General features: G+C 36.6%; 2 protein-coding genes across 9 annotated transcripts in view; both read right to left on the minus strand.

Annotated features, from left to right (window-relative positions):
- rimbp2b (RIMS binding protein 2b) overlaps positions 1-4,172 on the minus strand; it is a 157,492-nt gene extending 153,320 nt beyond the window's left edge. For all 3 annotated transcript variants that reach the window (XM_084389491.1, XM_084389490.1, XM_084389492.1), the window contains exons 1-2: positions 4,104-4,172; positions 1,800-1,931 (exon numbers count right to left, since the gene is read on the minus strand). In XM_084389491.1, coding sequence (XP_084245617.1) covers positions 1,800-1,931; positions 4,104-4,106 — 135 coding nt within the window. In that variant the 5' untranslated portion in view covers positions 4,107-4,172. The remainder of the gene's footprint in view (positions 1-1,799; positions 1,932-4,103) is intronic.
- A 3,497-nt stretch (positions 4,173-7,669) lies between these two features.
- On the minus strand, positions 7,670-16,719 carry stx2b (syntaxin 2b). Of its 6 annotated transcripts, none has more exons than XR_014625383.1 (12): positions 16,536-16,719; positions 16,253-16,391; positions 15,964-16,044; positions 14,694-14,793; positions 13,034-13,108; positions 12,860-12,927; positions 12,656-12,764; positions 11,035-11,108; positions 10,043-10,180; positions 9,512-9,622; positions 8,441-8,589; positions 7,670-8,297 (listed from the first exon to the last, which is right to left on the minus strand). XR_014625383.1 is itself a non-coding variant. In XM_084388682.1 (12 exons), the coding sequence occupies exons 2-11, from the start codon at positions 16,280-16,282 to the stop codon at positions 8,474-8,476; spliced, it is 792 nt and encodes a 263-aa protein (XP_084244808.1). In that variant the 5' UTR covers positions 16,283-16,391; positions 16,536-16,604; the 3' UTR covers positions 7,671-8,297; positions 8,441-8,473. The 6 variants fall into 6 exon arrangements, 4 of the variants coding, with proteins under 4 accessions (XP_084244805.1, XP_084244808.1, XP_084244807.1 ...); XM_084388682.1 differs by having other exon boundaries at positions 7,671-8,297; positions 8,441-8,479; positions 16,536-16,604; XR_014625384.1 differs by having other exon boundaries at positions 16,253-16,550.
- Between the last annotated feature and the right edge of the window lie 269 nt (positions 16,720-16,988).

A 16,988-nucleotide genomic window follows, 5' to 3' on the forward strand; every position in this document is an offset into this window, starting at 1 on the left:
TCTGTGTATTACAGTACATGCTTTAACACATATCTGCGATTTGACTGCAGAAGACGGATTTGTTAATGAGGATCCCTTGTGAGAAACCCTGTAAACCCTCTCTCTCCTGTTCTCATGCGTGCTCGCTTACTCTTTCCGCCAGTGAGTGAGTCTGGCCAATCGTTTATCTCCCACTGTGCAGTGGCAGGACCGTTCCCAGCAGCCGCGGCCAATCAGAGATCAGGGATGCAGGAGCAGCAGGGTATTAAGGAGGATTATTTGGATGGTTCAGGGTTTCCCCAGACATGGCGATGAAACAATAGGACAAGACTGCCCTCTGTGCCTCTCACCGGTATTGCACAATTACTAAAATGTCAACAGAAACAAACGAATACAGTGCATGAATACAGCAGCGTGTCCAGCAAAGAAGATGAGATTCAAGAAAGAAATATACATGGAAATACAATTACAAACTAGACGGGAAAACAAGCTTGACTTGTTTGGATACTCATTAAACTGCTGCCTGGCAACCGTAACAGTTATTAAGTGGGCTGTCATTCTCCTCTGTCTCCCTCAGCCTCTCCCAAAAGAGCCCTCTGCTGTCTCACGGGACATCTAGCATTGCATACCACAGCCAAATATGGCAACACTCTATATAAACCTGCACTGATTCCCATCTCTAAAAGGCATACCTAGACCCCAAGTACATCGCAGGACTGATTAACATCTCTAAAACACTCCAGCCAAGTAAATGTTATTTGCCCTGAGTATAAGTGAGCAATTTCCATCCTCTTCAGATCTGAAGCAGAAAACGTCTGTTCATAAGCACTGTAGGTTAAAGTGAAGGATCGATTTCACCTTTGTTAAATAAGAGACTGGAGCCGGCTGAATGGCTACTTTGCCACAAAAAGACCCAATGGTATGTACAATTTGATCTTTCGCTAAGCTCCAAATGATAAGGTCAAATGATGAATGTCGATCTGTTACTCAAAGAAATGCCGCAGGTGCTCCTAAATGTTTTCCCATGATACTTACTGCTTAGAAAGCTTTCAACAGGTCATCAAGTGACTTCAGATCAAGTTATTTTTATTTTTTTGGTGAAAGAACAGATGGAGGGTGCAAGGGAAAGGAGGGGTGGAAAAGGGTTGAAGAGGGAGTAGGCCAAGTCCTCAGAAAACCAAACCATGATCAGGACACAGACTAATCCAATAATGCCTAGGCAACAGCTCTGAAAAACTACGACATTACTAGCAGATTAATGCATCCTTCATTTCAATTCTAAAATCTAAATTTAGCTAATCTCAAATATATACACACAGTCCAAGTCAGAATTATTTGCGCCCCTTGGTAAATATGAGCAAAGTAGGCTTTAAAAATAAATGTGCATTGTTTATCATTTTGATCTTTCATTCAAAAAATTATAAAAGCTAACCTTTCACTGAAGTAATCACATTATGATTAATATATGAAGAGTTCAGATGCAAAAGCCTCTAAGTGCCATCTGAAATTTCCTTCTAGAATTATCATTTTTATCAAGCTCGTATATTTAAGTTCAGTAATTTCACTTAAATGGCCATGCAAATTACCTATTAATTGTCATTTAAGTGAAATTACTGAACTTAAATATACAAGCTTTATAAAAATGATCATTCTAGAAGGAAATTTCAGATGGCACTTAGAGGCTTTTGCATCTGAACTCTTCATATACACACACATCTTGCATTCAAGTCCATACAACATCTACAAACAAAATTACAAACAATTAATGATAATCTATGTTGTACTTGTGGTGTATTTTTTTGATTAACCCAAAGACTTACCTTATCCTTGGTCCTGCCTGGTCCATTGGTTCTGTTAGAGTTGACTGACAGCTGTTTTCGGACCCACTGTAACTCCTTTTGGGGCTGTTTTAGTACCTCCACCTCACACTTCCTTTCAACCCCCATCATCTCCTACAGGACAGATACACATCACTTACACATCTGTCAGTACAAGATCCGTTCCACCTGCACGATCCGTTCTACGCATGCGTATAATGGGATTTTATCAATATTGCGATTATGCTTTACCTCATGTAAACACAATACTTAATAATGTGATAAGCTCATAATGGCATCAACTATAATCGTATTAAAACAGGTGGCGTACGCCGTGTTTAACCATGTAAACACTTGAATCGCACTAACTGAAGTGCGCGTGTTTTTGTCACGCACCTTAAGCGCGTATTCATTTTAAACTTGACATTAGGAAGTTTTCCCTGAACTCTGTCAACATGACTCACTGTCAGCAGTCTGCCTTCATCCAGAAACAGCTCAAATAACGTGACAGCAGTGTATAAAACTGTTACAGGCACCGACATAATATTTCTGTCTTCATCACGGCACAGAATAACAAAATACGTCCATAATAACCCGTTTGTTATTTAACGTACGTAATTACGCGCATGCGTGAAACGGATCGTGCAGGTGGAACGGATCGTGTACCGACAACATCCATAGGCCAGGGAGAGTCATAACACCATCAGTTTAGCTAACTGCACTGGAAAATGTGCAACAGGGGTAAAATTACTATTTTTCATGCTCACTATCCTCCTGGTGTGACAGTACAAGTATTAAATCTGTCTTAGTCTCAAATATAGAGGATTTACAAGACAAACCAATAGTATTTAGTAAAAATAAACAATAGTAAAATAAACAAATAAAAACAAACAATTTTGGGACAAGTAAAATTCCACATCTGGTTATAATTTGATGTCAATGGACGCTAAATAACGTAATAAAGTGCCTAATAGTAGCCCTACATTCTCTTGTTTATTTAACTTTATGACATCAAGCACAAGGTGCGCTTGTTTCTTCTTTATTCCAGCCGTCTTGGACTCTTTACTGACACCTAGTGGCGTGGGTGCATGAAGATTTCCATTAACTGCTGTTGTTTCACACCACAGTTTGATTTAAGATTTTGCTCTGAAATCTACTTCCAATTTTTATAATGTTTCCTATATGTTAAATTAAAGAGAGGGATGGAATGGGACAGGGAATAATTGGGCTATTTTGAAAAAGTCAATTAAAACACCAAGGACATTAACTAATTGAACTAATTTAAAATGTAACTACAGCATTCGTTTGGCTTGACATTTCTATAGTAATTTGTAGATACACTACTGTTCAAAGGTTTGGGGTCAGTGAGGATTTTTTTTTTTATTATTATTTTTTTTTTTTGAAAAGGTATTGGCTACTTTTATTCAAAAGTGTCAGTAAAGAGATAATGTTACACAAATTATATCTCAAACTTTTTGAACACTTTTGAACATGCTATGAACTTTCTATTTTCGGCCTACTTTTCTTTCAAAGAATCCAGATTTTTTTTTTTTTTTTATCATGGTTTTTATACAAATATTAAGAAGCATAAATGTTTTCATCATTGATGATAGTAAAAAAAAAAATTCTTGAGCACCAAATCAGCATATTAGAATAATTTTTTAAGGATCATGTGACACATGTGATTAATAATGCAGAAAATTCAGCTTTGACATCACAGGAATATTTTATATATAGTTATTTTTACTGTATTTTTAACCAAATAATTCAATCTTGGTGAGCATAAAAAAACATTTGAATGGCATATTAAATATGACACATAGCAGTAAAGCAGACAGAGAAACAAAATGGTACAACACTCCCCAGTCTCCCCTACCCACACATACACAAACGCAAGCAAAAAATGCGCACACATATACAAACACTTTTTACATAATGCATACAAATCCCCCCCAGACGTCTGACATCATGCACAGACCCCTGCTGCAGTCAAACACACACACACCCACAACACACACACACTGAGCCATATCACATAAGCATGAACATTAACTGTCCCCTGCATGCACAACATAAATCATTCTTATAAACACATATGCATAGATAATATTTTACATTCCCATTCCCTATTAATCCAATAATCCCTAACAACCTAAGCAAACATAATGCAAACATAAAACCTAAAGACGATACAAATACGTTTAAAATCACCTCCTAAGATTTAGTGTTGCCTACACTGCATGGCACTCAATCCACATGCTGTAATCTACCAATCAATTAGGTCTTAATCCACACATCCGTACATACCATGGCCCATAATCTCTGAATAATCTACACATCTCTGTGAACTCCAGCAAACCGCTCCATCATGTCCTGCTCTTAAACGTGTTTACCCACAGTCCTCTAGTCATCATACTCCACTGCTGCTGACGGTGATGTCACGGAGCCCGCGTGCCGCAGGCCGCGTGGGATTATTAATGTCTGCACTTCTCTGAAGTTACATAAGAACGGGCGCTGGATTATATTGTGTTACTGTACACAGAAAATGGCTGTGAAGAAAGCGGCTTGAGGAGAGACAGGAAAGGAAGAAGCCCTTTCAGGGGCTGTACATAATCCCCTCTGATAGTATTGCTTCTTAAATGAGTGTGACTAAATGATAATGGAGAAAGCGTTGGCAAGCGTCTGACTCTGGACTCTGGACCAGATGTGCGGTGTAGTACTGCTGAGAGGCCACATGGTTTGCCCGGGACAGGACAAGGGCTATGAATAGAGTCACTCGATAGCAGTCCATTGGAAACTGAGGACGCTGCCTGAGGCAAGAACAGCAGAACAATCTCCCCTTCGAGCCTTACAGAGAAGCCCGCTGGAGCTTTACAAGGGTCAGGCCACGAAATATACACGCACTTTTTTTTTATACAATCACACACTGAAAATAATGAAACAATTGACATTGACAACGACAACTGAACAGAGCCATTTTTATGTGTGCGTGATTTACACACACTGCAATGAGTTTTGATACCACTTATTACAGAACTTTGTTATTGTAATTAAAATACTTTTATTTACACATTTTTGTATTTGTATGTGTGTATTATATTTAGCCTACTTTTATTTTCGCTCTTAAACAGAGTATGTTTGCTTATATATATATATACAAGTAGCCTAACTCCAAAACGAAATGGCCACTTTTGTGTTCCTCATGAAAATGCGTGTAAACAATAAATCACTGACACCTGGTTTAAAGGGATAGTTCACCCAAAAAATGTCATTCTGTCACTCTCTCTCAATGTTGTTCCACCTCTATGAGTTTCTTTCTTCTGTTGAACACAAAAGAAAATATTTTGAAGAATGTTGGTAACCAGACAGTTGACCATTGACTTCCATTGTATACTATTATATTATCCTACTATGGAAGTAAATAATGGCTACCATCAAATGTCTGGTTACCAACATTCTTTTAAAATATCTTCTTTTGTGTTCAACAGAAGAAAGACATTCATACAGGTTTGGAACAACTTGAGGGTGAGTAAGTAATGACACAATTTTTGCATGTGTTAAAAAATCAGCATGTGTTATTAGCCTAAAGGCTTTTTTTTTTTCTTTTCTTTTTTTTGCACATTGACAACAATTTCTTTTTCTATTTCCATCTTTTTTTATCCCCAGCATAGTTCCCAAATTTTCCGTGCTGTATAAATCAGCCCTGTTACAGTCATAAATGAAAAGAACTGTAAGGGCAAAACATGTCACATGATCCATCAGAAATCATATGCTGATTTAGTGCTCAAGAAACATTTATTGTTGTTGTTGAAAACAGTTGTGCTGCTTAATGCTTCATTACTGCTTAAGGAAAACATTACTGACCCTAGATGTTTGAACAGTAGTGTATATCTCAAAATATTTGAATGAATGTAATAAATAATTCTGAGATGGCACAAAGTCATTAAATATTGTCTATGACTGACAGACTGAACAACACATCAATTACACAGTCGTTTCACAATATACCATTTTGTATAGCCCATGTTACTGACTGATATTCTGTGAAACAATAGCACGTTTTCTTCTGAAACTTTCTTTTAACTGGAACTTCCATGCTTTTGTTTATCCATAAATAATCCCGCACTATTCACAAGTGTCCAAAAAAAATGTATGACTTTAATCCATTTTCTTCAGTTCATGTATTCTCCCGTCTAAATATTAAAAGGAACTTTTCTATTCAATATTGGAAATTAAAAAAACAGCCGTCATGTCAAAGAACTAGTCAACAAGTGAAGATGAAACGTGTGAAGATGTCTATTCCACAGTTCATCTGAATAGTTGTACACGAGTCTGGTCTTGTTCTTAAACTTCAACTGAAATTAAAACGTCAAATATAATAATCAAGGCTACACTCTTAAAAATAAAGTTTCCACAATTTTTTTTTTTTTTTTACATTGATCCCATAGAAGAAAAATTTTTGGTTCCCCAAAGAACCTTTCAGGGAACAGCTCTTAAAAGAATCATTTTTCTTTCTTAGTGTGAAATGCAATTTAATCTCAAGAACCTTTTCTCACAATAAAGAACGTTGTATCCACTGAAAAGTTTCCATGGATGTTTAAAGGTTCGTCATATGGAACCATAGATGCCAATAAACAACGTTTATTTTTAAGAGTGTATATTTTACGCAGCGTTTGGTAGCCATTGGATTCATTCAACAGAAAATCAATCTCTCTGAAAGGGGTTCAAAATGCAAATCCTCATTCATACCTATAATGAACTCACGTTTTCCTAGTTGTCCTTCCCTGTGGTTTCCAGTACAGTACGCTGCTGCTCCAGTGACTCACACAGAGAATGAGAGAGGAGCACTGACTGTCTCATCACCGTTACAAACACTGTCTCCCCTTTCAGCTTCATCGTTTTATTCACTCACCCTAACCAGGTCAGGTGAGATTTTCATTTATTTATTTCTCACTGGCTCTCTCTCATGCATGCGTGCGTGTGTGTGTGTAGGTGTGTGTGTGTGTGTGTGGATGCTCTCTTTACTCTCTCTGAGGCAGGAACATTTGAGTTACATAATGTCTGTGCTTCTGCCCACTCACAGCCCAATAGCAGAGATAGTCCTGAAAGTGTCATGTCACGAGTGGCATTTATTCAGCTTTCATCATGCTGTGTATGTGCATATGCATTTCACAGACAGCATCTAGAGTGTCTAATGTGTGTGTGTGTGTTCCCCAGCTGCTGTGCGTCCAGGGTAAAATCCCATGAGCATTAATATATGCACCTGCTTCAGCTTTGTCACACATACTGAGGTTCTCATGGTAACGGTGAGGATGATGTCATCAACAAAGAGTGTTGAGGACTTCTCATTAAAAACAACGGTAGTGTTTTCTGGACATTCTGGATATGGAATTATCAGTTGATCGATACCATGCAAAAGAAGATAATGTAAATAATGAAGCTTATGATTTTTAGTTTTGACATGGTAGAGAAAGCGATATTTAACTACCATTAAACAGTTTGTGTTTTATTATTATTAATAAATTATATATATATATATATATATTATATTATTACAATTTAAAAAAGCCAATTTTTATTTCAATATAATTTAAAATGTCATTTCTGTGATGCAAAGCTGAATTTTCAGCATTATTCGGTCTTCAGTGTCACATGATCCTTCAGAAATCATTCTAATAGTCTGATTTTGTGCTCAAGAAACATTTCTAAATATGATCAATATTAAAGTTTCAGTATGAATAGAAAGCTAAATATTTGTAACAATGTAAATGATCAAAAGAGACCATTTAATGCATCCTTGCTGAATAAAAGTACAAACTTTTGAACACAATTGTACGTGATGAACATTCACCAATAACAGAAGGATACAATATGAGAGTTTTGAGCAACTCATTTATTTTACAATATACTTTATGAGCATAGGGTAACATTCCTTTCGGATACAGTCACATGAAACAGACAAAAAAGAAAAACATTAAGTGATAAACTTATTTTGTAACATTGTTCACAGATCTGACATCATATTGTGTGGAGACAACGGTCATATCGAACAGTCAAACCATTGTGTAAAAGCTGAAACAAAATTATTTCGAACTTTTGACTCTTGAATATAATAGTTTTTAATAATAACATTTGTTTTATTTTTTAAGTGCACTTTATTGGATTGCATTTAACTCCACATTGTCAGTCAGACCTCCCAAAGAACGAAGTAACCAAAGTTACATATTGTAATATTAGAAAACATTACTCAATTGTGCAAAATTGACTTGCCGGCATTGAATAAATAAAAGACAGAAAATTACATCTGGTTGCAATAGTAAGTGGCAAGGCATACAACTCAGAGGAAAGTCTTTGACCACAATTCACTGGTAATAAAATCAAGAGCAGTGTTGTATGCAGCAGGACAAAAAACTATTTGTTTTCACTGTAAACTGCAACGACAATAATGACGAGAAGAATGATGATGCACACGGCTCCACAAATGCCAACATAGACCAGTTTCTATGACAGAGATAAAGAACAGCAGAGGAAAAAAAAATTACTAAATGTAAATTTACCTTTCAGACCCTTTAAAATGTCTTTGTGGTTCAAGAAAGTGAAAGTAGGCTAGATGAGATTGTTAGTGATTGGGCAGTGGCTGTTACCTTGGGAACCATGCTTAGACAGGATTGGCTGCATTAGAGCTGGAGGAGGCAGAGTTAGTAGTGGTTTAAGCAGACAGGCCCACAGACAAGCCAATAATTAGTGCGAGCACAAGCACGGACAAAACAACAAGAGCAAAAATGATGTGTTTCTGTACAAGACAAAAAGAAAGTGTTATAATGATTGCATTTATTTAAGCACTCGGTAACATTTAAAAATGTTCTGAAGCCTGTAGTACATATTGTGACAGAATAAAGCTCAAGAGCTCTACACCCTCCAAATGTGTTCATTATAAAACAGTCTCGTTTATTTTAGGGCTGTATTATTTCTGAATATTACAAACTCTGAATGGAGGCAAAAAAAGAGGAATATTATGCGGGCCTGGTTTCACAGACAGAGCTTAATTTAAGCCAGGAATAGGCCTTAGTTCAATTAGGACATTTAAGTAGGTTTTATAAACATTACTGGTGTGCATCTTGAGACGAAACAATAGCAGTGATATATTTTAAGATTTGCCAGTGCGAGTTGCTTTCAGTTAAAACAGCTCAAACATGCATTGTAGTCTGGGATAGGCTTAAAACTTTTGTGAAACCAGGGGATAATGTGGCTTCTTAAGGCTGGAATACCCTACATGGGTAATGTCGATTTAATGTCTGGAGGAGTCGACGCTAGTTGCCGGAAGTCAGAGCCAGCCTGCAGATTTTGGGCAGTGGGAGTTGACAGATTTCGCATAAAATCATGTAGTGTATGATGGACAAAGCCTCTTTTAGCATTAAAGACTTTGATTTCATCCAGTCAAACATGTTTGATATTTTAAGCCGATTTTCGAACACATTATTGTTTGCGCTTGTCGTGTGTCTCCTAGTAACAAGGCGCATGTTTCTGCCAGAGTTTGTTCTGTTTGGAACCATTTGAAAGTTGTGATCCTCAGATGGTTTAGTGTATGATGCCGATTGTTTTCTGTTACCATTTACAAAGTTGGCAAATGTGTGATGTCTAGTGTTTTAAAATCTGTTGTGTAGTGCATTCCAGCCTTTAATCTCAGAGCAAACTGTGTGGTTTTCTTCTCTTACCTTGTGGGCCCCTGTCTGGTACCTGACAGCTTTCTTGGTCTCCACTTTAGCGTGGTCGACGTATTCGACTGCCTTGTTTACATTCTTTTCAATGTTGTCCATAATCTCACCCTGTACAACATAAATGAGTGAATCAACGAATGCACTACAAGTGCTAATAACAACTAACAAGTAAACCAATATGCTAACTAATAAGAAAACTGTTTATGGTCGTTCCGCTTTTGCTGCTCGAAATAATTGGAATGTGCTACAAAAGTCATTGAAATGAGAGACATATTTCAATCTCTGCATTAAAAAAACTAATAGGGAGTGTGTTTTTTTTAATCACAGCCTGTAAATGTTTTAATTGAATGTATATGTGTGTGCATGGCAATGTGTGTTTGTATGTCTTTCAGGAGATTCCAACTCTCCTGCCAGGCTGCTGTTGAGAATAAAATCTTGTTCTTAAGTGACTTGGCCTGGTTAAATAAAGGTTAACTAAATAAGTGATCAAACAACAATAAACATTAGTGATTACTGTGTATACTGTACCTGGGTCTCAACAAGCATGGCCATGTCTACAAACATGTCATGTAGCTCTTTAATGCTGGACTCCAGCCGCAAGATGTCTTTATGTCTAGACTTGATCTCGTTGAGGGCCTGTCGAGTTATATTGGAGTCGGAGATGATCTGAAATCAAAGGATCTCTTTTAACAGCCTCTAGGAACTTAAAAACAGTGACAACGCTGCATGAACATTAAAGGGACAGATCACCCAATTGTGTCATCATTTACTCATCCCTCAAGTTAAAAACCTGTACGTTGCTCTTTATTTATTTTTTTGAAAACCGATAAGAAATGTTTCTTAAGCACCAACTCAGCATATTAGAATGATTTCTGAAGGATCATGTGACACTGAAGACTGGAGTAATGATGCTGAAACATGAATAAATGACATTTTAAAATCTATTCAAATAAAAAAGTTATTTTAAATTGCACAAATATTTCACAAATTACGTTTTTACTGTATATTTTTTTTCAACACTAAACTTTTGAATGGAAGTTTAATTGCTAAGAAAAAAATATGTTCAAAATGTCTCAGTTAGTACTCCATGTTAGTAATATGGGGATAAAACTACATGATTAATGTAGTTAATGATGACAGAATTATTATTTTTGGGTGAGCTGTCCCTTTAAATCAGGGCCGTCCAAACTCGGTCCTGGAGGGCCACTGTCTTGCAGAGTTTAGCTCCAACTTGCCTCAACACTCCCTGAAAGACCTTGATTATTCAGGTGTGTTTAACTGAGGTTAGAGCTAAACTTTGCAGGACAGTGAGACATCCCTGCTTTAAACAGACCATTACACAAAACACAGAGAAACAGCCAGCAGAGGGTGCTAATTCTACATTATTGTTGAAAAGATTAGTCTCTCTCATGTCACAAAAACAGTAAGATGAGAGGCCAAAGGAAATTGGCTCTGGATGAGAGTCCTTCCTTCAGCCTAGAGTAAGACTGGAAATAAGCATTTTCGAGAAGCAAACTCACATCAGAGGTAAAAATGGAAGGGTTTCCAGTCTCCAGCATCTCTTCCAATTCCTCATTAGTTGTAATTCTTCCAGCTACAATATTCAGAGAGTGCAATAGATCAGAAAAAAACAGCACTCTTCTCACAAACTGGAAGATCCTGTTTAGGCCATTATCTGTTTGATAAATGGCTGCCTGTGTGTGAATTTGTCATTTCTCAATGGATAAATGGCTGCGATGTGTGTGTGGTCATGCTAAGTCTGCCTTGGGGACTATATTGATTCAGCTGGGAAAATGAGAAGGGGCATTACAATGGTTGAAACCATCAATGCAAAGGCCACTGGAAAAATACACACACATTCAAAAAATTAGCAATGGACCAGTGCTCGTATTCATACTTATAAATATCTCACAACATACTAATTGGACCTCAAATACTGACTTCAAATAGCACAAAACAAATACATAAAGCGTTGAAATAAAGTCCTCTAGCAAAACATAACCCTTTTCATGGATTTTATTTTTTTCAAATGCAAAGTTGAGGTAACTGGGTCTTCATGCAAATACAACAGTCACATGACTTATGACTCACTATACTATCACATGACATTGGCCCACTGTGCAGAGGTACAGCAGGATCTCTGGAGGCCTGTTGCCCAGGTAACACTCGCCTTACAGTCTCTGGTGACAAACCACTCCGTTTCATGTGTCATAAAGCAAAGAAAGTACCTCATTAATACACACACACACACACATTACTCAAATTATATTTCAGGAGCAGAATGTCATGTGATAAGAGGGGAAAACAATGATTAGGCAAACATGTTTGCCCATACTGGCCCAAATTCATTCTATTTTGCCTAAATAATATAAAAATAAATTAAAATTAATAATTTAAAATGCTACAAGTGTATTTAGGCATCACAACATTATGTACAGTATGAAAAATGGATATTCATTATGAGATTGGCTAAAGACTACATTTCATATTTCATTTCCACATGTTAATAATAAATTATTAAATGAATAACTATTGAATAATTTTTTTAAGATTAATTTTAAGTAAGTCTTGGATCAAGGCCAAGGTAATCTAAAAGTAAAAATATAAGAGATGAGTTGCAAATTTAAATATCCAATTTTAGCTAATATATATCTAATATCAACCAATACTGATACGTTTTTAAAATCTCTAATACCAGCCTAATATCGTTCATCCCTAGCAATGACACACCCCGCCGATGGCAAAGAGCTAGTGGTGACTGGTGACAAAAGCTGACTGTGTTGTCGGCTCGCGTCGGCTGCGTCTGGGCCAAAAAACACACTGCAAACACTACAGCTGACAGTCAGGAAATAACTGTCTATATCAGCAGGTTTCAATATATTATATTTTATATATCTATATTCATCATTCAAAAAGGGAAACCGAAACTAGGACTGCAGATATGCAAACCATAGAAAAGCAGTGCCTACGCTTTCTCAGAGGGAATAAGTAGGCCTTTTTTATTAAGATACAGTGTATGCATGAAAATATATATGGTATGGTCATTTTAAGTGGAAATCTGTCAACTGTCAATAGTCTAGTTTACAGGAATCATATGTACATGTGTTTGCGAATGTATGAATGTACACATGTGTGACTCACTGATCTCCAGCTGTCTCTGAATCCTGCTTTTGCTCTTCTCTCTGAAGGACACTTGGGTTTCATTATATTGTGTCATTGCCTCCACAAACTTACGTGACAAGTTAGTGTACTAAAAAAAGAAACAATAAGTGCAATAAATCAGTTTAGGATGAAAATATGCCTGTACAGGATGGTAGGATTTTAAAGGAGAGAGAAATTTCTCACTTGTGTTTTCTGAATGCGTGCATCCACTGCATTTTCCTGCTCATCTGGAGGTAGATTATTTTGCATTGCTGAGAAGAAAATAGATCAGAACTTATTTATTTCCTTTTTCAAGTGCATTGGTGATCTCTGCTTTACTATCATCAACAGACAGAAGCAGCTCGACATAAAACTCACATTTGAGGCTGTTCCGGACAAAGTTGGCATGTTTCTTGATTTCCACTGTGAGTTGTTCCAGCTCCTCTTTTGTTTCTGATAGCAAAGTCATATTTATATGTTGATACATACAGTAAATTACTGTTTTACTATGTTACTGTTGTACTGTATGTTGATCAAATAAATGCAAAGGCTCCTTCTTGATATTTCAGGGCCTGACGTTCACTTGATATACAACTCGCATATAATAGACTATTAAATAAACCACTGGCTATCAAAGTTAGAAAACTTTTCCAAAGTGGAAAAAATATGCCCCTGTGCAGCACTAGTGACATGTTGGAAAAACACAGTGGTGAGTTATATATGAGAAGAATATAAAATGCAGGCAGGTATACAGATGAAAAGTGACTGTAGATGGCTATGCTCACTCTTAAATAGATGAAATATCACAATCCTCAAATAGATCATTCAATTTTACTATCAACTTGATACATCTCCGCGATATAACGTGTGTGTGGAAGAAAAACAGAGCATAGAGTTCGTCGCAGAAACACTCTTTATCTCATTCTCACATTCCTGCCTGCATGTCCTATACATGCCCTGCAAGTAACAGCCAAAGCTAAACACACTGACTTAAAATGAAGGAAACCATGATTCCTTGCATGCCCAAACTTGACTCCCTATAGTACGTTTTAAAGGGTCTCTTTTCCCCATTAAATTGTTTTCTATACATTTTTCATTGCGAGCAGACGCCATACACCCCCATGAACACTGCCAAGACATTACAAAAGGTCTAATTACCCATAAGTATGTGCGCGCATGTGAGAAATGTTTTCTCTACAGCATTTTCCAGGCTGCTCCAGAGGTGTACTTGTATAGAGTAATGTGATGTGATATTTCCGGCAGAGGAAGCCCATGGTCTTTTCCTCTTATAAGGCTATGTGCCGCTGGGACGAGGGTTATAAAATCGTTTCTTTGTTCGTGACCGAACCCTGAGCATCATTTGTTGTTGTTTTTTGTGTGTGTGTGCGCGCGTGTGTGGATATGAATGATGGAAAAATTTAAAGTGGGTTCAGACAAAGACTACAGCACTGTGACGGAAAGTCATTGTCATTTATTGGGTAATACAACAAAGAGGCTGAAAGCTAAACTGAAGTGAGTAACTCGGAAAAACTCAAATACCGATCAGTGTAAACTAGCCTCAGTGTCATATTAACCCATTTTAGCCCACTTTTAAAATGATAAGGGTTAAACATTGCTTAACTAAGTTAAAAAAAAAGATAAAACCAGAGTTAAATATAGTGTGAAAGCCTTTCACGGCGCTTTTCCACTGCATGGTACGGTTCGGCTTGGTTGGGGCCATTCACACATTTTGTGGTTAAATTAGTAGCTGCGTTTACATGGACATGGGAAAGTAAAGGAAACGTAGTGCAGTGGAATGGAAAAATGAGTTCTGTGTGTACGGCCCCTTACTGCTCTCACTGGAGCAAACTGGGGTTAAGTGCCTTGCTCAAAGGCTCAATGGTGACAGTTCATAAATCACCCCTGAAAGGGTTTGAACCTTCGATCTGCTAACCTGACCACCTTGTCATTCAAAAATATTTAACCTGACTATTCAGAAACTAGTTCTTACTTGTTTCATTTGCTCAAATTTCACAGTCTTTGAGAAGGGGTGACTTACTTTCATCAGGGTTGGGGGCTGAAAGGATCACAATATGTTTCTTCTTCACCTCATTCAATAGGGAGGAGATCTTATTGATGACACCTCTGACCTCCTCCACCTGAAATAAAGCAAAACATAGTTCAACACAAACCTTAAGTGGGCTTCTAGACGTGAACTGCTGGGTGTGCATGTTGCAACATGTTGGTAATTAAATGTCTTTCTTATAAATGTTATACTGTACATTATGATGTTGTGATACCTAATATCAGAGGTACAATTTAAGGTTGCAATTTATTTTGATAGTCCACTTTCTACTAACTATTATTAGAGTATTAATAGTAGACTGTTAAGTTAGGGTCAGGGTTAGTAGAATAAGTTGTCATGTACATGACACAACATACACATGCAAGTGCAAAGTTACTATAGTCAGTAGAATGTCTGTTGAGGGACCATCAAAATAAAGTGTTTGGCAGATATTAAGCAGACAGTCTGCTAATACTCTAATGACTGGAATTTGACATATAGTTGCAAGTTACTTATTGTTAGTAGAATGTCTAAAGTGGTAAATTGTTACACGACTTAAAACTATTTTAATGGTTTTTAAATTAATTCGTTTATTTATTATTTAAACAGTGTACATTTCAGTGGTGTTATTGTTAACCAAAACTATTAAAAACAGTTTTTGATAACTGAAATAAAGGTAACACTTTACAATGTTTTATTAATTAATCTTAATGTATAACTAACATGAACAACGAACAAAACATTTGTTACAGTATTCATTGATCTTTGTTAATAAAAATAGTCGTTCATTGTTTGCTCATGTTAGTTTGCAGTGCATTAATGTTAACAAATACAACTTTTGATTGTAATTATGTATTAGTATATGTTGAAATTAACATTAATGTAAATAAATAAATGCTACAGTGTATGCTAAAGTATTGTTCATTCATAATTCATGTTAACTAAAGTAGTAACTAATGAAACCTTATTGTACAGTGTTACTGAAATAAAGCTTTAATAAAATACAAATATTGCATGAGTAACAAATGAAAATATACAAATAAAAAGTTAATTTAAAATATTATGAAATGAACAATACTAAATTAACATATTTGAAATATCTGGTATTTATTGTTGATTAACAATAACATGAAAACAATTATCGGATTATAATAATCGATTCATTCGGCCCGACTTGTAATGCATTTTACTATCCTTAACAAACATACAGTGTACGTTACAGATGAGGAACACCTATCATAAAGATTAATAACTGTAACGTTACCTTTCTGAAAAAGTTCTGCATGAAGTCATCTCTCTCCATGGACACAATGACACCCCCATCTTCACTGGCACTTTGCCTGCCCTAAAACAAAGCACAGATACACAGATGAGCACGGAGGAGGAGGAAGACCAATACACTGACACAAGCATGAGAAGACAAACAATGGAGAAAGTAACCCCCCAAATATGTATGTGTAGTTTTATTGTGTTACTGAAACACATTGATCTCCATATGTTATTGACACTGTTAACAATTAGTTAGCCTAACTGGTTAAATGTCAATCACTTACCGCATTTAAATCAGCCAGTCTGTCCCTCATAACAATGTCGTTGCTCCGTCGTTTATCCTCTGTTGATTGTAACGTTACACGTCCGTCGCGGTCCCGGCGCGTTAAAGTCCATTGCAAGTCCTGACTAGATCACGACAAACTAAAGTGTATCGGAGAAAGTACATGAATTGATCTTTGGAGTTAGTAACTTGTCAATAAACGCTTATAAATAAGACTTTAACGTTTAAAGTTAATCCAGTTATGAAGTGGTGCGTGTTTGTTTGGTTGCCATCCTTTAACTCACGCGGTCTTCTTCTCTGCGCGTTTAGATCAGATTAAGGGCGCAGCTACACGAGACAGGGTGGTAGTAACCATAGAAACATCAAGGCGTTGTCATGTTATTTTTTTCCCCTTCTATTTATTATTTCTTTACTATTTGCTGTTTCAATTAAATGAATATTAAGATTCTCATTGTCATTCTCAGGTGTAAATTTGAGTCCTGACTAAGTAACGTGTGTATGACGCTGTCACGTGGGGTCTGTTACTTTCCTCAGCGCTCGGAAAAAAGGCCCAATCAAAACCATTTTCATTCACCAATTTAGTCTTTATAGTCAATGAACTTGTGTCAAGACTAATTCTTCTTAGATATTAGATTTAATAAATTACTTTGAATGTGTTTGATGTCTGCATTAAGATAAGATTTCTAAGACTCAATGGAGGATTGGGTTTACTGAGCCTCCATGCACCCATGTAGTTA

Source organism: Rutilus rutilus (genome assembly GCF_951802725.1).
Source record: "Rutilus rutilus genome assembly, chromosome: 19".
Lineage (NCBI taxonomy): Eukaryota > Metazoa > Chordata > Actinopteri > Cypriniformes > Leuciscidae > Rutilus > Rutilus rutilus.